This window comes from Pelodiscus sinensis, chromosome 1 (assembly GCF_052426305.1).
Source record: "Pelodiscus sinensis isolate ZL-2025 chromosome 1, ASM5242630v1, whole genome shotgun sequence".
NCBI classification, from domain to species: domain Eukaryota; kingdom Metazoa; phylum Chordata; order Testudines; family Trionychidae; genus Pelodiscus; species Pelodiscus sinensis.
In genome coordinates this window covers 304,583,969-304,606,949 of record NC_143052.1, presented here as the reverse complement: position 1 = coordinate 304,606,949, position 22,981 = coordinate 304,583,969, and the positions used below count along the sequence as shown (strand labels likewise).

The 22,981-nt window shown below is 42.3% G+C and overlaps 1 protein-coding gene and 1 long non-coding RNA gene across 8 annotated transcripts in view; one reads left to right on the top strand and one right to left on the bottom strand.

Moving 5' to 3' along the window:
- Positions 1–22,981, top strand: part of SACS (sacsin molecular chaperone) — a 164,752-nt gene that overhangs the window by 127,495 nt on the left and 14,276 nt on the right. For 4 of the 7 annotated variants that reach the window (XM_006138876.5, XM_006138875.4, XM_014581461.4 and 1 more), the window contains 2 exons: positions 8,401–8,492; positions 12,108–12,134. In XM_006138876.5, coding sequence (XP_006138938.3) covers positions 8,401–8,492; positions 12,108–12,134 — 119 coding nt within the window. Of the gene's footprint in view, positions 1–8,400; positions 8,493–12,107; positions 12,135–14,213; positions 14,496–16,516; positions 16,972–22,981 lie in introns of those variants that run through there. The other 3 variants (XM_075919275.2, XM_025179372.3, XM_089775516.1) reach the window with 3 other exon arrangements.
- LOC142826540 (uncharacterized) lies at positions 8,049–12,130 on the bottom strand. The gene is made up of 4 exons (XR_012900738.2): positions 11,852–12,130; positions 10,802–10,841; positions 9,396–9,490; positions 8,049–8,185 (listed from the first exon to the last, which is right to left on the bottom strand). It is a non-coding gene; the product is annotated as an uncharacterized LOC142826540 (long non-coding RNA).

The window sequence follows — 22,981 nt, the reverse complement described above, 5'->3', positions numbered from 1 at the left end:
GTTTCAATCATAACACTATGTTGGTTTACATTAAAAGTAATATACATAGAGCTGTCAAGTTATAAATCATAATTAATTGTGCGATTAAATAGCTTTGATTAATTGTGCAATTAATCACACTTTTAAATAATAATAGAAAGCCATTTATATAAATAATTTTTTACTTCACATTTTCAGATGTTATCAATTACAACACAGAATACAAAGTGTAAGGTGCTTGCTTTATATTTATTTTTATTACAAATATTTGGACTGTCAAAATAAAATAAATATTATTTTTCAGTTCACTTAATACAAGTACTGTAGTGCTATCTCTTTACAATGAAAGTTAAACTTACAAATGTATAACTACGTACAAGAATAACTGCATTCAAAAATAAAACAATATAAAACTTACAGTTCCACTCTGTAGGGATGTTAGTTACCATGTAATTGAATAATCAAGTAACTGCCTGAAATTTTAGCAGTTGCAGGACTATTCGATAGTCCCCAGGGGTGAGGCTAGCACCCAGTGCACTCTGAATTAGAGGCAGCAAAGGGCGGGGGGAAGTACACGTAGTCAATAGTTTTAATGAATAAGCCCAGGCTTATTGTTTAATCATTTAGTCAACTACATGTTGCCATCCCTATTAAAAGTTGGCTTCTTATGGGCAATGGCTTCTGCCTCCCCTCCCTCCCCTTTCTGCCTCTAATACAGAGGTGGCAGGAGGGGGAGTGCGTGTAGCTGACAGGATTAATTGATAAGCCAAGCTTATCGGTTAATCATGTAGTCAACTACACATTGACATCCCTACCACTCAGTCCTACTTTTTAGATAGCCAGTCATTCAAACAAACAAGTTTGTTTATCTTTGCAGGAGAAAATGCTGTCTGCTTCTTATTTATAATGCCACCTGAAAGTGAGAACAGGCATTCACATAGCACTGTTCTAGCCAGCATTGCAAGATATTTGCATGTCATGTGCACTAAAAAGTCACATGTCCCTTCATGTGTCAACCATCATTCCAGTGAACATGCTTGTATGCTGATGGGTTTTCTTCAAAAGCAGTGCAGACGGATGCATATTCATTTTCCTCAACTGAGTCATATGCCACCAACAGTAGGATGATTTTTTTTTTTTTTTTTTGGTGCTTTGGATTCTGTGTTTTTACATTGAGGTTTTGTCTAATAAGATTTCTGAAAGCATGGTCCTGTCATGTGATTTGATTTATTTTAGATCCAAAGGAAACCAGTACCCTCCAGAGCTACTTAACCACTTTCTTATTTATTGCAAGCTTTAAGCAGTTAATACAATTGTTTAAGTTTTCAAGCCTTACTGTACAATTAAAACCTTAAATACTATAAATTCGAAAGCAATTAATACAGCGCAAAGCAATGCAGAAGCAATTACTAAAAGATCTACTACAGTAAAACTCCGATGGTCCGGCATCTGATGGTCCGGCACTCCTGATGGTCCGGCACCATCAGGAACCCGGAAGTGGTCAGGGCAGCGGGACCATTGGAGCTGCTTTACCCCCAGCTTCCCCGATTCAGCCGCTGCTAAAACTGACCAGCGGCTGAATCGGGGAAGCCGGGGGCAGAGCAGCTGGAGTGCTGCCGGGTAGGTCCCATAGTGCTGCCCCTCGAGGCTGCGGGACCAACCCGGCAGCACCCCAGCTGCTCTGTCCCAGCTGTTCCCGATTCAGCTGCTGCTGAAACTGACCAGTGGCTGACTCCAGGAAGCCCGAGGCAGAGCTGCTCTGCCCCGGGTTCCTGGAATCAGCCGCTGGTCAGTTTCAGCAGCAGCTGACTTGGGTACACCTGGGACAGAGCAGCTGGGGTGCTGCCGGGTTGGTCCAGTAGCGCCAAGGAGTGGCACTACGGGACCAACCCAGCAGCACCCCAGCTGCTGTGCCCCAGGCGTCCCCAAGAGCAGCTGGGGTGCTGCCGGGTTGGTCTCGCCGCGCCAAGGGTCGGCGCTACCAGACCAACCCGGCAGCACTCCAGCCGCTCTGCCCCAGGCGTCCCCGATTCAGCTGCTGCTGGTCAGTTTCAGCAGTGGCTGAATCAGGGACACCTGGGGCAGAGCCGGACTATCGGAAGGGGGGGGCTATGAGGGGTCTGGGGTAGCATCCCCCCCACCACACTCCATCCCAGACCCCTCATAGCCTCCCCTTCCGACTGTCCGTCATATCTGATAATCCGGCACCCCCTGGGTCCTAAAGGTGCTGGATTATCGGAAGTTTACTGTATATACAATAATAAAGCCTAATTCACTTACACTTCACCCGTATGCTACCTACAGTGCCAGGAAGGTTCTGTGGTTCTGTTTCTTCCCACATACAGGAACGCCACGTGCTGGGCCACCAGTGTGAAGGGCCTAATTACTTCTAGTTACATCTAGCAGGACGTGTGGGTCAATTCTGCCCATTCCCTCCCATCGATTGTTCTTACTAAACCCAATTTATAGCAAAGCAAGACTTGGTCATTCTAATAATATTTACCAATTGATTACGTATTGTGTAGGATACGTAAAATGCCCTATGCCCCTATTTGGGGTACATCCTGCTGCTCAGGATGTTGCTGCAATGTGTGTAGTTGACAGTTTTATGACTGTATCTGTATTTATTGCTTATCAGAAACAAGTACCAGTACAAGGCTGCTTGTTCTGTGTTTTTGACGTGGTCTCGCGTATCATGCTTAATCTGCATTGTTATGCAAAACAATTCCTGACTCTTGGGCTCTGCCTGCATGCTTTGGCGCACCAAACTTGATACAGGCCAGAAATCCACACTTTGGACAAGGCAGACATCACCATTTATTGTCAACACAGAGTAGTCCAGGCTCCCCTACAGGTCCGCACCCCACCCCTCAGATTTTGGATGGCACTTCAGAGTCATAATCTTGTACTGAGTGTTGTAGTTATCTTTAGAAATCTGATATTTGTACCTTATTTGCATTTTGTCAAATCTGCAGTGCAAATGTTCTTAAAACAACAACACAAAACCTGGGTCATCCCCCCAAGACTGCTATATCATGAAATATATAGTAGAATGCACTTAAAACACAGAACAAGAGACACATAATTCTCCCCCCCAAGGAGTTCAGTCAGAAATTTAATTAACACATTCTTTTTAATGCGTGTTATCAGCATGAAAGCATGTCTTTTAAATCGTGGCTAAAGCATGAAGGGACGTACAAATGTTTAGCATATCTGACATAAATACTTTCCAATGCCAGCTACAAAAATGCCCTGTAAATGACATAAATAAGCGGATAGCATTAGCTCTCTTTAATGTAAACACATTTATATGTATTAGCAATTGGCTGAACAAGTAGGACTGAGTGGACTTTGTAGGCACTAACAATTTATATTGGTGTGTTTTTCAGTTCATTTATATAACAAAAAATCTACATTTGTAAGTTGCACTTTCATGAGAAACAAATTGTCCTACAATACTTTATATGAGGTTGATTTGAAAAGTACTACAGATTGGACCTCCCTCGTCTGTCCCTTGGGACCTCACACGTCCCGAATGAGGGAATTTACCGATACCAGGGATGATCCACTGATAGCTACTCCCCAGTCCTCTTCCCTTCAGTGCTCCCAGGTCCACTACTGTCACAGCTGCCCCCCACCTCCAGCCACTCCTTCCGACGGCCCCGGCTAGACTGACAGCCCTGCTGCCCCTGACTATCAACTGACGGGGCAGCTAGCCCCGCTGCTATTGGCCTCAGGCTGCTGGGCCATGGACTCTGGCCTGGTCAGACTGCTGTGGGCACTGACTCTGTGCTACTATGGGCTGCCAAGGGCACCAGCACTGCACTGCTGTGGGCTGCGAAAGGCCCCAGCCCTGCACTTCTGTGGGCTGCTAAAAGCTCTGTGCTGCTGTGCAGGTTACTCCAGGTTTTGGCCCTGGCCTCCCCACTGCCCTGGTCTGCTGCGGACTCCTGCCCGGTCCCCTGCTGCCAGAAGCTCCAGCTCTGGCCCTGCTCTGCCAGCCCTCCTGCCACTAGGCTCCCTGGGTTCTTTGGTTCATGAACATCCATGGCCCTGTTGGGCCGCAGATGTTGTCAGACCAAAGAGTGCTGGTTGTGGGAGGTGCAACTTGTATTTCTTTTGTTTATCATTTTTACAGTGTGAATATTTGTAATAAAAATAATATAAAGTGAACAGTGTAGGCTTGGTATTCTGTTTTGTAATTGAAATCTATATGTTTAAAAAGGTTAAAAAATATCTAAAATATTTAATAAATTTCAATTGGTAGTCTATTGTTTAAAAGTGTGATCAAAACTTCAAACAATTTTTTTAGTTAATTATGTAAGTTAACTTCAATTAATCAACAACCTAAATATAAGTTTATTGAACAATAAGCCATAGGTTTAAGAGATACCACATATATGGAATAAAGAGAGGGTTACAAACAAAAGTAAACATGAATGTAAAACTAAAACCTGATTTAAGTCTCTTGTTCAAAGAAGTATTTCTCACCAAACCTCTTTTCCAGCATGACTGACCAGACTTTTCTTAGTCCAATGTGCTGGTTTTTCTTGTCTTCTCAGATAAAGGATAACTATGGAGTTCTCTGATCCTGTCTTTATAGACCAGAAAAGCTTTGAAAAGTATCTCCCTCAAACTTCATTGACCCTATTTTAAGAAGCAGGGAGGCTTCTTGGGGGTACAGTCTTCATCCCCTGCTTTTCCTCCACTTGCTCTGCTGGTTCTTTGTCTCCTCAACATGCAAATGTGCTTTTCTTTCACTTTGGTAACACTGAGCTCAGTTTACATGAAGACACATTTTGGGGGTGTGGAGGGAGAACCACATTACTTTGTCTGAAAAAATATTATTCATCAACTCACCTGATATGCCTAGTTCAAACACATTTTAGGGCTATAACTTCAGCATGCATGAATAAACCTTGTGGATTGACTATACATATACCACATAAAAATATTAGGTGTGTCTACACAGCAGTGTTATTTCGGAATAGCGGTCATTATTCTGAAATAACAATGCAAGTGTCTACACAGCAATTCTGTTATTTTGAAATAAATTCGAAATAACGGATGGCTTATTCTGACTTCTGTAAGCCTCATTCAATGAGGAATAACGCTTATTCCGAAATAGCTATTTTGAAATAACTGTAGTGTGGATGCTCCACTGCTGCTATTTTGTAATAGCTCCTCCTCAGGGTCATTCAAAGTAATTACTTCCTAGTGCTTCCTGGGGCTCTAAATTGAGGTAGCACATCCACATTAGGGGAACCTGCCTTAGACTCATTTCCTGTAGTGTAGACACGCTATTTTGAAATAAGCTATTTCAGAGTATTTCTTCTGGAATAGCTTATTCCAAAATAAGTGTGCAGTGTAGACACATCCTTTGTGACCAGTGAGTGATTAGTTTTCCAATGTTGTATTACACAACACCTTTTAGATACAGATTGTAACAACAGTAAGTAGGGGTATACTGAGTATTTCAGATGTGTCAAGTGTAGCTAGCAGGGTATTGGACCACCAGCGGGCATCTGTCTCACACCTCCCCCAGGGTATGTCTACACTACCCTCCTAGTTCGAACTAGGAGGGTAATGTATGCATACCGCACTTGCTAATGAAGCCCGGGATTTGAATTTCCCGGGCTTCATTAGCATAAGCGGGGAGCCGCCATTTTTAAATCCCCGCTGCTTCGAACCCCGTGTAGCGCGGCTACACGGGGCTCGAACTAGGTAGTTCGGACTAGGGTGCCTATTCCGAACTACCGGTACTCCTCGTTTCACGAGGAGTAACGGTAGTTCGGAATAGGACCCTAGTCCGAACTACCTAGTTCGAGCCCCGTGTAGCCGCGCTACACGGGGTTCGAAGCAGCGGGGATTTAAAAATGGCGGCTCCCCGCTTATGCTAATGAAGCCCGGGAAATTCAAATCCCGGGCTTCATTAGCAAGTGCGGTATGCATACATTACCCCGCTAGTTCGAACTAGCGGGGTAGTGTAGACATACCCCCAGACATTGACTGTATAAGTGTCACTTTAAAGTTCTCCTGAACCCATAGACCAAGGGGCCTCTTTCCTCTCTTCATACTTCCTCCAGCAATTGCTTCACACCTGGGCTCAACACAGTCAGGTCAAGGATTCTTTTACCCCTGAAAAAGGTCTAGAGAACGTGACCTATGAGGGAAGACTAAAGGAATTGGGTTTGTTTAGTTTAGAAAAGAGAAGATTGAGGGGGACATGATAGCAGTTTTCAGGTATCTAAAAGGGTGTCATGAGGAGGGAGAAAACTTGTTCATCTTGGCCTCTGAGGATAGAACAAGAAGCAATGGGCTTAAACTGCAGCAAGGGAGGTTTAGGTTGGACATTAGGAAAAAGTTCCTAACTGTCAGGGTAGTCAAACACTGGAATAAATTGCGCAGGGAGGTTGTAGAGTCTCCATCTGTGGAGATATTTAAGTGTAGGTTAGATAAGTCGATCAGGGATAGTCTAGACAGTATTTGGTCCTGCCATGAGGGCAGGGGACTGGACTCGATGACCTCCCGAGGTCCCTTCCGGTCCTAGTATTCTATGATTCTATGAAAGTATGAAATCATACCTCCTACCATGCAAGTCTGCCTTGCTCCTAGAGGAGTACTGACACACTGCTGCCTTCAGCTGTGCCATTGGCTCAACACACCCTGAAATTTTTGGGGCTACAGCCATTAAGCATCCTTGGTTTTGTGTAGTTCCCCCTTTACAGTTAAATGTTACTGTGTTGTTGTTGGTTTTTTTTTATTATTATTATCCTCCCTACAGTGATATCCCTCTCTATAAAAGAAGGTTTTTCTGGTGGGTGACAGAATAATGTTATCACGTTCTCTGGCTGTGAAAGCTGCCAGAGAGAGGGGGGTTGGCGAATGTAGCGAGCACAAGGCGCAGCCTGCTAGTTAAATTTAATTACATTCTGGTCACTATTATCAAACAGTTCTGCTATAGATACCTTTTAGACAGATCCTGAGCGCCATTTAGGATTAAATCAAGAATTAATTCTCCCTTTGTGGCTTCTAGACCTAATTGCTCCATGATGTACTCCTGTTTGTTGTCAAGACATTTTATCTCTGCGTCACACCTTGAAGTGACATTTAGATAGTCAATATAAGTTTATGGTTTCTCTAAACTATAATACTAGTCTTCCAACAGTGCAAGCTACTTTTGTCATTCCCATTTATACCATGTTATTAACATGTTCCCCGATAATCCATTACATTTCTATAATGCATAATATAACAATGTCCTCAATTTAATGCTAGGCACTCTAGTTCACCCATCTTAATATTTAGCATTAGCATGTAAGTACATATACATTTTGTCAATATTCATTTGCTTGCCTTCACTTGTTATATTTAAATATGTCTGTTAAATTTTACTGTTCTGTCCTCTGCCTTTACTTTACCAACTTCCTTCCTGCCTCTTTTTTAGTGTATAGAGTTCCCCTTTAATAAATTCATCCATGAGGGGTATATCTGCCTGAAGTCTGTGCTCCTCCACACCTAATGTCTTTTCTTCAGCCGTTAATTTAAAATGTCCTCTACAACTTTTTAACTGTATGTGTCAGTAGTCTGGTTCTATTTTTCAAGGTGGAGCCCATCCCCTCAAATATAGTCCACTGCTTCCCCCAAAAGGTTCCCCAATTCCTAATAAACCTGAATCCCTTACCTACCAACTTAAAATTTGGCCTCCCAGAACTTCTCGCATACCTTTCTCTTAACCATTGGTACCTACATATACCATGACAGCTGACTCCTCCCCAGCACTCCTATAAGATTCCTCAGCACTACCTATAAGATATAAGGTAAGGTAACTGAAGAGTTACGGTTGAGACACTATTGCTAAAGGACTTTAAGAAGTTATCTTTTGCAACTTTGACATGAATATTGACTCTGGAGCATAAAATGTAAATTCAACCTTTATTATGGTTATTGGTGGTTTACAATTATTTATTGGTGGTGGCTTCAGAGCCAGGAAGAGACAGCTTAACTTTCAGGACCCAAGTGGAGTTTTCAGTGCTAGCAATTACATACTGTATATCTTTATACTCTGATCTCAGTTAGCTGAGATTCATAGAACTCTAGGAAGTTATTTTAAAAGTCTTTTTGTAGAGAATAACTACATTAAATTCAATCTGGATTCCTTTAGGCTGTAAATCTTGTAACTTTAACAAGAATGCTCTTCAGTCACCTGTCAAACGTACAGAATTATTAAGTTAACATTGTTTGGATTCTCTGTTCATATATACATCATTTATTTTTATAAGAATATAGTAGGAAAGGAAAACTTCAAAATATATAGACATGTACCTGTATAACTATTTTATGATATTTTAGACTATTGAACAACATGTATGATGTGGATAAGAATACTAAGATAAATACTTGTTTTTAATGGCATGCTAGGTCCCTCTTCCCAGGTCTTGAAGGACGATTACTTTCTGATAATCTGAAACCTCAAGTTCTAATTGCTTTGAAGGAAGCTGCCAAAAGCCGAGGTAATATTAAGATTTTTTGTATTCTCATACTTACAAAAAATAGATTGATACTAATGAGATTAAGAAGAAATTGTGTGGCTTGCTTTACTTAAAAGCTATTATTTCCTTAATTTAATTTTGAATTAGAATAGTTTAGGGAAGCTGATTAAAACTCACACTTAAAAAGAAAATTATTTTAAAGGCTAAACTGAACATACAAAATCTGCTAAGCATCTCATACAAAAATAGGTATAGTTTGCAATCTGAATGCAATATAACACAAACAATACTCAAAAACTGGCAAAAAGGAAGGGGGAAGAGAAGAAGGATGAAGATTCACAATAAAGTAGCATATGGTTACTTTAAAGTGCATACATCCTGATGTGTATGTAATTATGTTAAAAATGAGTAGTCCTGTGCCACCATAGAGACTGATGGGGAGATAGATATAGATATACAGTAAAACTCCATTGGTCCGGCATCCAGTGCTCCGGCTCTCCTGGTGGTCCGGCACTATCGGGAACCCGGAAGTGCTCCGGGCAGCCAGACAATTGGAGCTGCTCCCCTAGTATGCTGGCTGGGAGCAACTGTTCTCCTCTCCCCCCGCCTCGCTACGCCTCTTCATTGCCAGGGTGGAATGGGAAACAAGTGTGCTGTTTCTTTTAGAAATTGGTTAGCAGGCTCTTTCTCTTTCAAAGGGGGCAGGGGAGTGCCGGCTCCTTGCGGAACCCCTATTTTCAGTTCGCGAAACCCCAGAGTTCCGCGGAGCACCAATTGGGAAACACTGCTCTAGGCGCATGATAGCTGGAGCCCCTGGCCCCTTTGAATTACTGGGCCCTGAGTCAACTGCCCTCTTTGTCCCTCTTCCTTCCCCCCTCCCCCCACTGGCCTGGGTGTTTACAAACTGTTCTAGTCAGCTCTTACCCTTCTTTCAGATAAATTAACTAGGTTGAGCTTCTTTCACCTTCCATATTTTAAAGCAAGTTTCTCAGATCTTGAATAATTCTTGTAGCTGTTTTCTGTAGAGGTAGATAAATGAGTTTTTCGATTTTCTGACAGTCTACAATTTATTTTTCTAGTCAAATTAAATGGTTTTTTTGGAACTGAGCTAGAGGAACAAAATGGGGAAGAAATGGTGGTATCTTTCTATATGATTATAAATAAGTCATCTGCTTAGGATTAAGTACCCATTCTCCAGATACTTAATGATGCTCCCTTTCACACACACCTTCCTTTTTTCTTTTTCTCCCTCCTCCCTTTCCTCTCTCTTATTTATTTCGAGTTTTCATATCCCCTACTCATAACTCTGGTCATCTGAAGAAGTGGGCTGTGCCCACGAAAGCGCATGATGCCATCTACATGTTTTGTTAGTCTATAAAGTGCTACCAGACTGTTTGTTGGTTTTTTTTATTACTATTGAGGTCTTTTCTGGCCCTACGTTTCTCTAATTCTATATCCCATAGCCTGGTGGTTAGGAGGTCAGGGAAACAAGTTCAGATCCCTTGTTCATTTCAGAAAGAGGCAGGGAACTGAAACTAGGTCTCCCACATTTTGGCTATGTGCCCTAATGGGTAGGCTAAAGATTAGAAGGGACGCTAACAATTTTTCAGGATGATTATTCAGAGAATTCATGTAAAATTCATTAATTGTTTCAGGTCAACTCAAACTGTATTTTTCAGTGAACAAGCTGTTTGTCAGAGGGATAGCCATGTTTTTAAAAAACAATGAGTTGTCCTGTAGCACTCTAGAGACTAACCAAATTAATCTGTATTTTTGTTAGTCTCTAGAGGTGTGTCTAGAGACTGTAGGCTTTTTTCAAAAACAATGGCCTTTTTTCGAAAAAACTTTACGTACATCTAGACTGCTGCTGCATTCTTTCGAAAGTAAATTAAAAGAATTCTGCAGTTTTTTTGTCCATGGCAAACCTTGTTTTACTAAGAATAACGCCTTTTTTCGAAAGTGCTCTTTCGAAAAAAGGCGCTATGTAATGCAAACTGTGCTTTTTTGAAAGAGTGCATCCAGACTGCCTGGGTGCTCTCTTTGGAAAAAACAACTTGCTTTTTCGAAAGTACTGGTTGTAGTCTAGACCCTTTTTTTCTAAAGAGGCTTGCATTCTAGACGTAGCTTAAGGTGCTACAGGACCTTTTTTTCCCCCAAGTTTTTTAAGCTATTTAAAAGAAACCCATCTTTCTCTATTTTTCTGAACTCTTTCCAATTAATCAACTTTTGTTTTAAGGTATGAACACCAGAATTGCACATAGTATTCCCCAGACAGGCAGGGAAAAATTGGTTGAGCAAAAAATGAAAAGGTCGCTGTGCCTTTAAATTACCTCGCTCCCACCGCTGTCGCAGACACCGCTGGCCATCTTTCTGAGAAAAATAAAAAAGGCTGCTGTGACTTTAAATTTCCTCGCTCCCGCCGACGCCGCTGGCCATCTTTTTTTTTAAAAAAAAGGCCTCTGCGCCTTTAAATTACCACGTTCCTCACTCCCCCCCACCCTCACAGACACCACCGGCCATCTTTTTGAGCCACTGGGCCTTTAAATTACCTCGCTCCCCCCACCCTTGCAGACGCCACCAGCCTTCCGACAGAGGAAAACAGAAAATACCAGACATTTTACTTGTCCAGTATTCTCTGTTTTTTTTTACCAGACAGAAGGCCAAAATACTGAACTGTCCGGGCAAAAACCAGACACCTGGCAATACTAGAAAGGTCACACCAGTTTGCTGTTTTTGATAGTCTTTATCTAAATTTTCTTGATGTCCTCTTTTTTTTTTTTAAGCTTCTGTGATTGTGTACTCCTGTGCTTTTTCTCTAATTTCTTTGGTTGACTTTTCACCGTTTCCTTTGGTAGCTCCTGCTTTTTTTCCTCTCACTTTACTGAGTTGAAGTCCTTCAGGTATCCATCCTTTGGTGATCTGCATCTCTTGCATGGGACAAGTGATCACATACATCTCTCTTAATATATTAACATGCAACAAAAATAGAAGGGATTTAAAGACAAGTGCCAAAATGATTAGCGGCGTCGCAAAATTTCCATACAAGAAGAGACTAGAAGGTTGGGACTGTTCAGTTCACAGAGGAAATAAGTATAAGACAATTATTATGAAGATAGTTATACAAAGTAAGGTATATCTTACAGAGAAGGAACATCAAATGTTCTTATCTTTCCTTATAATACAATAGCCAGAGAACTGCCAATGATAATGAAAGGCTAGAAATTTAAGATTGATATAACGAAATATTTCTTTATACAACACATATTTAGCTTATAGGGCCTGTTGCTAATTAGCTGTCATTAAAACCAAAGAGCTTCTGCAGAAAGTTTCTGCAGTTCTTCCTTTTGTGGCAAAACAACACAGGAGCCCCTCCCAGCTACCTTGGGAGGAGAGAGAGCTTACAGAATTTACTTCATCTTCCTATCGGGCCAGGTCAGGAGACAGACGATCTGGAAAGACAATGGTTTTGTTATGACTATTGAAGTGTTCCATACAATGATCGAAATCCATTTTCATTCCATAAAATATGTTCTTTTATTGTAAGAGGCAGATTGTTACTGTTATATTTAGCATGATCATATTCAAATCACTTGCATTTTGAATGTTTTATTAAAAAACGATTTGATTATATTCTAGCCCAACAGCTTCTCTGGGGATTTTCAGGTAGGATTACTGATTGAATATTTTGCTGGATTGAAGTGCGGTGTTTGTGTGGTTTTGATGACTAAATATGCTCTCTGTTTCATCTTCCATATAAATGGAAACTTGATAAACTACACAATTAAACACAATTGACAAAAAAATGAACAAAAAAGCTTAATAATTGAGAAGACAATAGTGTTAGGTCTCATTTTATAGAAAAAGTAAAATTTTAATGAATTTATATTCATTAATATATGCCAGTTTGTTTAATAAAAATGTGCATTATGTGAAGATTTTCAGAATTTTTAAATGGTATCTAATTTTTATACTATAAAATTTGCAAAACAATTTGAAATGTTGATTCCTGAGCATTGTGTTTAAAGTGTGAGGACTGTACATTCTAGGAGCTACATGTAATTCAAAAATTAATTGAAAGTAGCTAGCAGTTAGTGTACTGTAATAATTAATCAACAGCATGAACATTTGTTTTTTGTATTAACATTATATCCAATAAATATTTAAGAACTTGCACTAAAATAATAGGATTTTAGTTTCAATTTTAATAAGCTTTGTCCCTCCCTGCCCAACTGCTTTACATTTATGTCCTTTCTGCAAGCTCTGCTACCTCTTTCATTTATGTCCTTTCTGCAAGCTCTGCTGCTCTCTGCAGCACCAAAGAGGGAAGTAGCTTTTGACAGCCTGAGAGATAACTTACTGCTTCTAAAGATGTCTTGTTACTCACTTCCAAACTAGGAGGTAGGTAGTTTGTGTTGGTAGTTTCTCTTTCCTCTCACCGTCCATGTTGAGATTTGAAAGAATGTGGAAAGAAGTGGGATTTTAAGCTTTGCTGATCACAGTGATAGTCCCACCCTGCAGAGTCAGATTTTCCTCTGAGATTATGGGAGATGGCTGAAAAATACCCAGTCTTGCAATGGGATGCGGAATTTAAAGGCCTATATTATCATACATTTGTGTATGTACAGTTCTTATTCTCCTCAGTACTCAATTTTGCATGACAGGTGTGATAGCTTCATGTTTATCAACAAAGACAATTATATGGCAACATATTTGATTAACCTGTACCCGTGCGCTTTTCAGATTAGACAAAGAAATTCTGCTAGCAGATAATATTATGTATGACTGTAGGTAGGATAAATTATTCTTCATGTTGTAATCAGTAACACAAAAACAGCTTGTGTCAGAATGGAAGTTATATATATATATATATATTTGGGGTTGTAGGTGCCTTAGAAATATCTCATACATATTCTAAGCACTGAGAGAGTGGGATAGTTATTGCATTACCCATAGTAAATGTTGCATAGGAAAATGTAAAAAGATTGTACTTGATATTGAAAAGAAAACCTCTTTTTACATATTATACATACCATCAACTTGAAAATCAGTGGTGCTTGAAAATATTGTACATTGTGTGTTCAGTATTGTATCTCATCCAGTACACTTAATGGCCTGATAGCAATTATGTGAGTGAACCCAGAAAATCACTGTGCTCTAAAAATAAACTCTCACAAGAAAATGATAAAAGGCCATATCACTTGGAATGGAAACTTTTCATTGGATATATCCCATTGTTCGTTGGAGTAACTTCCTTAGTCCTCTCTGTGTTGACAGTCTGCAGTGCAAATCTATTGGAAATTGAAGTCACACTTCCCTTTGCAAAGAGCAGCAGCTCAGGTCAGTGTTAACACATTGTTTTCTGAACTCCAGTTTGCAAGCACAGTATCAGAGATCCTGAAGGGTTTTCAATGGAGAGTGATCCAGTGAAGCTTTTTGCTAAGTGAGCGGCTTCCTGGTCATGTGAACATAGCCAGATTTTCGTGAATCTGTGGTACAAAGCCAGTAAAACTGTGGACTTGAGCAAAAGCAAAAAGATAGCTAAGAAGCTGGTGTCTCTGCAGATTTTCCAAATTGGTAGTCAGTGCGGGGAGTGAATTAAGAGACTAAAGATTGAATCAGGAAGACCTGGGATAAAAGTCACACCTCAGGCAACTTACAAACAACATGCCCATTTTTATGATGACTTTGACTAGGTCCTGAGTACTGCACCCAGCACAGAACCACTTGTGCTTCATGATGACCTGGTGAGCTGTGATGGAGCACTTCTGGCCCCTGAATCCGACATGGGGACTGATTGCAGCCTCCCAGACAGAATCATAACAGGATTATGACAGCCTCCCAGACAGGCTCCCAGACATGATCAGAAGTGACTTTTAATGAAACAAGTTCCAGAGCAGGCTCTGGAACAAGATCAACAGCAAAATCTCACTCATGAAGGAGCTCGTTTGGACCTCTTACACCGAGGAAGCGCACAGTTGCACCTGCTGAAAACATGGTGGAGATACAAGCCACTCCAGAGCCCTGGTAAGTGTATGATTCAAATTAAAAGTTTATATAAGGGATGATCTAGACAGTGCTTGGTCCTGCCATGAGGGCAGGGGACTGGACTCTCAAGGTCCCTTCCAGTACTAGGATTCTGTGATCACTGTAATGAGATCAATTTCTGATTAAAGAGCAATGCAAAAACACTAAGCCCGGGCTAGCACCATTTGAACACTAATGATGGATTACAGGGGTGGAAGTAGACTCCAGGACTTACCAGTGTACCCTGCAGCATGCTAGCATCTTTGGTAAAGGCCTGGCTCTGGGCCCCCAGAGCCGGCAGGGTTTGGGGCAGAAAGTGTGGGGCTGGAAGTGGACCTTTCCTCCAGCTAACCCAGTAGTAGCAACAACAAGGAGTCCCAGGGCTCCTGCAGTGATTTGAAGGACCCAGACTCCTGTCTTGTGGTGACTGGGAGCCCCAACCCTTTGAAATCAGCAGGCCTTGGGACAGCTGCCCCTTTTGCTCCCCTCCCCATTGGAGGCCCTGCCAGACCCTACAGCAGGGCTTCTGCAGGGAGTGGGGGAGAGGGGAGAAGCGGCAGTGACATTTAATGTTGACTGTATGTGGGCTGGTAACGGTGGTCAGTTCTTACTAACCTGCTTGCTGCACCACTCTGCACCAGCAACTGTCACCTCTGTTGGATTGTATCAGGGTCTAGGCAACCCCAACTTCTCTTTCTCCATCCTTCCCACCCTGTGGTGTTCAAAATAGTAAATTGGAATTCCAGACTTTTACCTATCTGTACTGTAAATGTTAAGTCAAACAGATTTGTTAGTCATTCTTACTTTACTTCAGTGCTTTTTTTTGTTAAAAAAAAAGTTGCTGGTAGTAGGGTTGCCAGATGGTTTGAAAATTTGTTGAGCAAAACAAACAAACAAACAAAAAAGCCTGGGAGGTCTGGGCCGAAATCCAGTCATGGCCCCTTTAATTGCCGTCTGTCCCGAGTAGGCTTCCGTGCGGCGTGAGTGCTCCCATGGCTGGCTGGGGGCTGTGTCAGGGGAAAGCGGTGAGTGCTCCCCCAAAAAGGAAATGGTACACTCTACCGGTGTGTACCGGTTTCAAAAAAAGCACGGCTTTTAGAAGTAGGAATAAGATCCTCCGGAAAAGGGCTTTTTTTCCGGAGGATCGGGGCCAGTGTAGACGCTCTTTTCCGGCTTTTTTAAAAGCCGGAAAAAAGCGGCGGACATCTTTATTTAAATGCCGCGGGGGATATTTAAATCCCCCGCGGATTTCCCTATTACGACCTGTGAAATTAACATGCCCCTTTTGGAAAAGGGGCCAGGGTAGACGTAGCCAGTGTGTATGTTAGGGAAGCAGTATACTGTTTCCAAATCTATCTAGTTTCAGTTAGCAATAATCCATGCCTGGATTCAAACTGCACGTTTCAGAGATTTTTATGTTCAGCAAGAATAGGATAAGGCCTGTGTCCATCATGTTTATTCCATCATGGATTAGGATCCAATCTGGCTGCTGATTGCTGCAAACTTTTCCTGAAGCTACAACTCAGATAGTTTGTCACGTAGTGGAGAAGAGCATAGTTCCAGCCCTTCCTGTATAGATGTGCTGTTGGTCACTGCTTGAATATTTCTGTTGCATATGCTGCAGGATTCCCTGAAGCAGTCTGGAATACCATCTCCTTCTGTCAAATAGGGCACCAAGTGAGCTGTTATGTCTTCCAAAATATGAAAGGCTAAAATAAGAGAAAAAGCATTTTCCTGCGAGGATACTATCTATACTCCTCTTCCCCACCTCTCCTATGGCAATTACTTAGGAAATGTTAACAAAGCAGTTTTAATTTTAAAATTATCATTGCTTATGCACTTCTGCAACTGTAACAAAGCTATGTTGAGAGGCAGTGTGAGGACTGAAGCATCCCTTTCACAATATGTGTAGGTTCACTTTAGAATTGTTAATATTTTATGGCCTTGGTGTCCCACACTTATTAAGTCTGTTGCCCTCCATAGAACGTCTTTAAAAATATCCCTCTGTTGTTATATTTTAGGACCCTCAACTTATACTGCCTGCTGTTCTTCACAAACTCCATATCTGAGTCAGCATACCCTCAGGACCATTCCAGAAGAAAGTGTTTCTGTGAAGAACTCATGTTCAACATTCTTTAGAGAGAAGTTCCGGTACCAGAAGAAGAGGAATGAAAGATTGGAAAAACACCATGCTGAGAGGCAGGAAGAAAGTTTGAAGTTTGCCACCGAGCTGAAGGCAGGTATTTCAGCGAAGGTGGAGGCACTCACACTGCAGTTCCTGGGACAGTAACAACCAGCTAAGGGAGGAGGATAGAGCCCAACAGAACTTTTCCAGCAATTCCTGTCTTACTGGCTGAAAGAACATTGGCTTCTTGCTCCCTCTCCCACATCACAGCGTGATGCACCAGCAACACACTCTAAGCTCAGAAGTAGTTTGCACAACTCCATGTCAGAGAAGGCAACGCATTTAGGACTGGTGAGCAGCTGGGCTGGACAACTAAATCCCTGCAGCCTTCTTTTTTTCACCCGTTTGGTGGAAACCCTCACCTCATATGCCCACCACAGAGTGAGAGCTAAACATGTAAAGAAGGGAAATGAGAACTTGGGGGCAGGGAACTTGCAATTCTAGGGCATTAAATGTGTAAGGCATTAAATGTTTTTTGAGTACTTTCTCATGTTGATCCCTTGCTAAGTGTGTGTGCACTTATGTGTATAGTTGTCAGATTTTTTTCCCCTAGCGGTTTCTGTAGGGCTGGTTCCAGTGACCCTAGGAGTCTTGCGCTCATGTACTGGTATATGAGGTGCCACCAGCCCTGCACCACCTCAGTTTCTTTTTACTGCCTGTGATGATTGATTAGAATGCCTGTCTTTCTCTTTCTTTGCAAGCGTGACAGTTTTTCTCTTGAGCTATTCTGTAAATGGTTACTCATAGTTATTGTACTTAGTGCTAGTACTGTAATTGAATTAGTGTAATTAGTTGGTTGGGATGTCCATCCAAGGATCTGGTATGCCCGATCTCTGGGCTTCAAGTCACACACGAATTGCTCAAAGTCGATGCTGGTCAGTGATTCCCTTACAAACTGTTTGAAGGGCTTGGGGGAATCACATATAAGGGTTAAGTGCCACGTTTGCATGACCTTTAAAGCTAAGAACTCAGAAAGAGACAATTGGCTAACAGCCCTCTTAATGGAAGCCGCCCTCAGATCAGTGTTGGAGCTGTTCAGGGCCCTTTCTGTATTGAGCATCTCTGATTCCAGTGCCACTCTCTATTCCTTGAAGTTGTACAGGCATCTAGGAGGTCTTTCGTCCTCCTCCTCTGTCGAGGTTCTTGGGAGCTCTGAGATAAGACTCCTGTAGAATAAGGGACAGAGATAGGAACTTTAAGCATTGGTGTCACACTTTGTCTGCTTCATTCACCCCCCCAGGGCCTGTGAGGAACTGTAACAGCCCAAGACTGGCAATTTGAGGGTATGTCTAGACTGCATGCATCTGTTGGCAGAGGGATGCAGATTAGGCAGGTCGACATTGCAAATGAGGCAGGGATTTAAATATCCCGTGCCTAATTTGCATAAAAATGGCTGCCATATTTTGCCAACTCAGCACTTTGTCAGCAAAAAGCGGCAGTCTAGAGGGGGATCTGTCGAGAAAGAAAGCATTTTTCCGCAGATCCTGTAAACCTCCTTGCAGGAGGCATAAGAGATCTGTCAAAAAAGGCTTACTTTCTCGACAGATCCCCTTCTAGACTGCCACTTTTTGCCGACAAAGTGCTGAGTCGGCAAAATGCAGCGGCCATGTTTATGCAAATTAGGCACAGGATATTTAAATCCATGCCTCATTTGCAATGTCGACCTGCCTAATCTGCATCCCTCTGTCAACAGAGGGATGCAGTCTAGACATACCCTGAGAGTACACCTCAGGGTGACAGACTGGACTCTTGAATGGATCCTTTTTAACCGACTGTTCTTCCTTGTTGCATAGATCCAAATAACTTTGGACAATTGGGTGTTCAGCACAGTGTCAGCTGGACACTCCCTGTAGTTTTCCGCCACTGCTCCCTCTTCACCTTCCTTCCCTTATCTTCATGGACCCATCTCATGAGCAAAGTTTTGCCCAGAAGGTGGAAACCTTCCTAAGGGTAGAGATTGTAGAGGCATTCCCTTGAGATGTGAGGGAAAAGTGGGGGTGTCTACTCTCAGTATTTCCTTTTCCCAAAGGCCAAAGACACCTCAGACCCATCCTATACCTGTGTTCCCCTTAACATGTACCTCAAGAAGTTGATATTTTGCATGGTCTTTCTGGCCTCTTATTATTTCCTGTCTGGATTCAAGAGACTGTTTCACCACCCTCAATTTGAAGGACACTTATCTCATATCTCCATTTTCTGTGGACAAGTTTCTAAGGTTCCTCAGGATTATAATGTGCCAACACCACTACCATTTCACAACCTTGCCCTTTGGCATCTTGACAGTCCCAAGAGTGTTCCCAAAGTGTATGGCAATAGTGCCTGTTTACCTGAGGCATCAAAGGATGCAGCTCTACTCTTGCCTTGAGGACTGGTTGAACAGAGGCAGGTTGCAAACTCAGGTGCAACGCAGCCTTCACTTGGTGAGGTCCACTTGTCTGGATCTAAACCAGCTCAGAAACAAACAAAATTCAGCCCCTTTCCTGGTTCAGCAGATAGTGTTTATAGAAATGGCCCAAGCCAGAGCCTTCCTCCAAGTTCCAGGCAATCTCAGACTTTATCATCCATCTGAGAGTCCTCTTATTAACAAACACCTGAGTGTGCCTTTTGCTGTTTGCCATATGATGGCATTTACTTATGCGTTCTGGCATGTGTGCCTGCATCTCAGACTCATTCAGAAATGTTTGATGTTGGTGTATGTCTCTGGCCAGCACAATATAGACTTCATAGTCACAGTTTCAAGTTATGGTTGATCATCTCAAAGGTGGTAGTTAAATGCTTGATCAGTGTTTGAAGAGATTCCCTTTGTGATCCCATCTCTGTTGTTGTCTCTGGTCTACAATGCTTCAGACCTGGGACAGGCAGCACAAGTAGGCAATTTCACCATGCAGGATCATCATTCATTTTTCATAAACATAAGGAAACTCTTGGCATGTCATGTGTTCTGTACCTATCTTGTAGGCAGAGTGGTCCAGATCCTTATGGACAGTACCACTGTGAGGTTCTACATCTTTTTGTCAGCTCGTTTCCAGGAGGCCTTCTGTGGGACTTTTGTGTGCAGCATGCCATTCATCTTGTGGCCACACATCTTCCGGGAACCTGGAATGCAGTAGCAGATTTCCTCAGTGAGTCCTTCTTTTCTTGTCACAAGTGGTCACTCCACCCAGAAGTGGTCAGTGTGATCTTCCAAAGGTGGAATACTGCTCAGGTGGATGGACCTGTTCGCGTCCAGACAGAACAGAAAGTACCATTGTTTCTGCCCTCTCCAAGGGCTGGGTGAGGGCCTCTGCCCAACATTTTTATGTGTCTGTGGTCATTGATGCTCCTGTGCACCTTTCTGCCAATTCAGCTGATTCAGAGGATCCTGCTAAAGATCACACAAGACAAAAGTGATTTTCGTAGCTCCGTTGTGGCTGCACCAGAATTGGTTCAGCACGCTGTCAGACCTCTCAGTAGCAACACCATTACAGCTCCTGCTCTGACCAGACTTAATTTTCCAGAATCACAGCTGATTATTGCATACAAACCTAGTGACCCTGCATAGCTGCTTACGTGGCTGAACAGGACAAGTTCTAGCTGTGGCCACACTCAGCTTTTCTGCTAAATGTAGTGTCATCATTCTATGTCTACCAGTCTTCTTTCTGAAGGTTAGTGAGGAATGTAGATTGCCCACCTTGGATTCTCGGTGTGTCTTGGCCTTTTATATTGCAAGAACTAAGCCCTACTGTGAGTTTTATCACAATGGTGGACAGAGTGAAAGGCCAATTGGTTACCCCTGAAAAAATATCTCTGTGGATAAGAGCCTGCATCAGGTTCTGTTTGGAACAGGCAAATATGCCTCTGCAGTTATAACTGCCTATTCCACCAGAGTTCATACCTTGTTGGTGCCTTTCTAGTGCAGATGCTGATTCAGGATAACTGCTGAGCTACTGCCTGGTCATCTTCAGTCCCTACATTCTCATCCAATTATGGCATCACTCAACAGGCATGGGATGTTGCTGGCTTCGGATCATTGTTGCAAGCTGCATGACCATTAACTCTGCACCCAATTCCAGGAATACTGATAGTGAGTCATCTAGCATGGAATTGACATGAGCAAACACTGGAAGAATAAAAGATGATTACCTACCTTTTGTAACTGTTCTTTGAGATGGTTGCTCATGTGTGTTCCATGACTTGCTCTCCTTTCCCTTTGTCAGAGTAGATGGCAAGAAGGAACTCATATATTAGCATATGATCACAGATACCAGCCCTGCAGATACTGCTAAGACAAAACATTCCAGTGACTTTGCATGTGGACACACCTACCCATAGCATGGAATCAATATGAGTAACAACAGTTATGAAAGGTAAGTAAACCTCTTTTTCATGGCTTTTCTTTTTGAGAGTTTGGTTTTAAAATGGCAGCTGGCCTGCCCCAACACCGTGAGTGGTTTACTTGTTTCAGACCTGTTTAGAAATAAAGCATGATCTATTTTAAGAAATTTTATGCTGTCAGTACATCATATCATACAAACAGGATTTGAGACAATAAAAACATGTTGAGGAGTAATTAAACATTAAAGAGCAAACAGTATTCGTCTATTTGCGGCTCCCCAAATCTGACTTGCAATCAAGCCTACACCCCTCTCATGCACGGTCCCCTGCCAAAAATGAATGAGTCCCTATAACTTAAGCATATTTGTACAGGTACTATTCCCCCTCATCCATTGGTCTATGCAAGTCAGTAACGTGTGTTCACAAATCATCCCTTACTTCCACTGCACAGCTTCATTTAGCTCCCACGGTGATAGCTGTATGTTGTAGTTGATGGTATTGATCCAGTGTTCTCTTGCTGTCCTAAGTCTGTTTTCAGGGAGAAATGGCTCACCTCTGGCCTCTTGGTTGTGAAGAGCACGGCAAGTCATAGTAATGTGGACAGCTTTAATTATGCTGGCATCCATACGGATTTGCCAGCACCTCCAACATTATTTTAATTGTCCTAAAGCATATTCAACAACCATATTACAGCTGCTTAGAATGTAATTAAACCTTCTTTTGTCAGGGCCTTGGAAACCAGGATATAGTTTCATAAGCCAAAGCAAAAGAGAGTATGTGCTATCCCTCAGAATAACAGTGTGGACAACACCATTTATGTCAATGTCATTCAGTGAAAATAGTCCCCCAGCCAGTCCAAGAATTTAGACTGTTGAGCAGCTAAAACTCCAACATTATGAACTTTTTCTCTATAGACCACATTGACATTCATAAATCTCCCTCTGCGATCCACTAGTACCTGCATAACAATGTAGTACCCTTTGCAGTTTATATACTCATTCTCCTTGAGAAGGGCATATTATGAGCACGAGTCACATTACTAGCACTGCCAGTTACCAAACCTTCTCTCTCAAAGTGAGCAATTACCTCTGGAATATCTTTAATGCCTGTCACTGTAGGGTAAACCTGAGACCTGATTGCATCATTTACCTTTGCCACCACTTCACCCACAATCAACTTTCCATACCCACACCGGTTGGCAATAAAGCTGTAGTAGTGTCTGTGGTAGAAGGCTTCCATGCACCTATAGCAACCTTCTTCTAGACTGGCAAGGCTGACCATGAGTGTTTCTTTGTCCTGGAAGATGGTGGTTGGTGGATGGGTGGGATTAAGCTGCACACAAAGCTCCAGAAATGTTGCTTTCTTCATACAAAAGTCTTGGACCTGCTGCTTGTCATCCCAGGTCTGCATGACTCTATGGTCCCACTAGTCAGTGCTTGTGGATTGCTGTTTCTGGTATGGTCTACATAGGGGACTAGCTCAGTAAATACCAATTATACAGAGAAGCATTTGCCGCTTAGAGTCTGTAATGCCAGGTTACTCCTCTTCCTCCTGCAGCTCCACCTGGAAATCAGGTACCTTTCGTGGCACAGAAAACACTGCCAAAATGTCCACCTGTATCTTGCAAGCACTCTGTCAGCTTCCTGACATGAGTGAAAGTGCAACAAGAGAAGTTCATCCAAAGGTGCTGCCTCAATATTGCTGGCTCTGGGAGCTGAACAAAATGATTGCTTAGCAGGTTTTGCTGGAAGACAGTTCAGATTTTCGATAATGTGCAGGATGGCACCGTAGTTTACTCAAAGTGCAATACATTTCTAGGGCTAGAGCATCAGCATTGTGGGTAGTGGAGCACTAAGCACTATGGAATATGGTTAATTTGACTCAGATCTGTGCACTGCAGCATGGATGCCAGAGCACTAAGTTTGAGCACCTGTCAGAAAATTCTTAACCTAGGATTACAGTGCAATGTAGATGCTCAAGCCCAGGA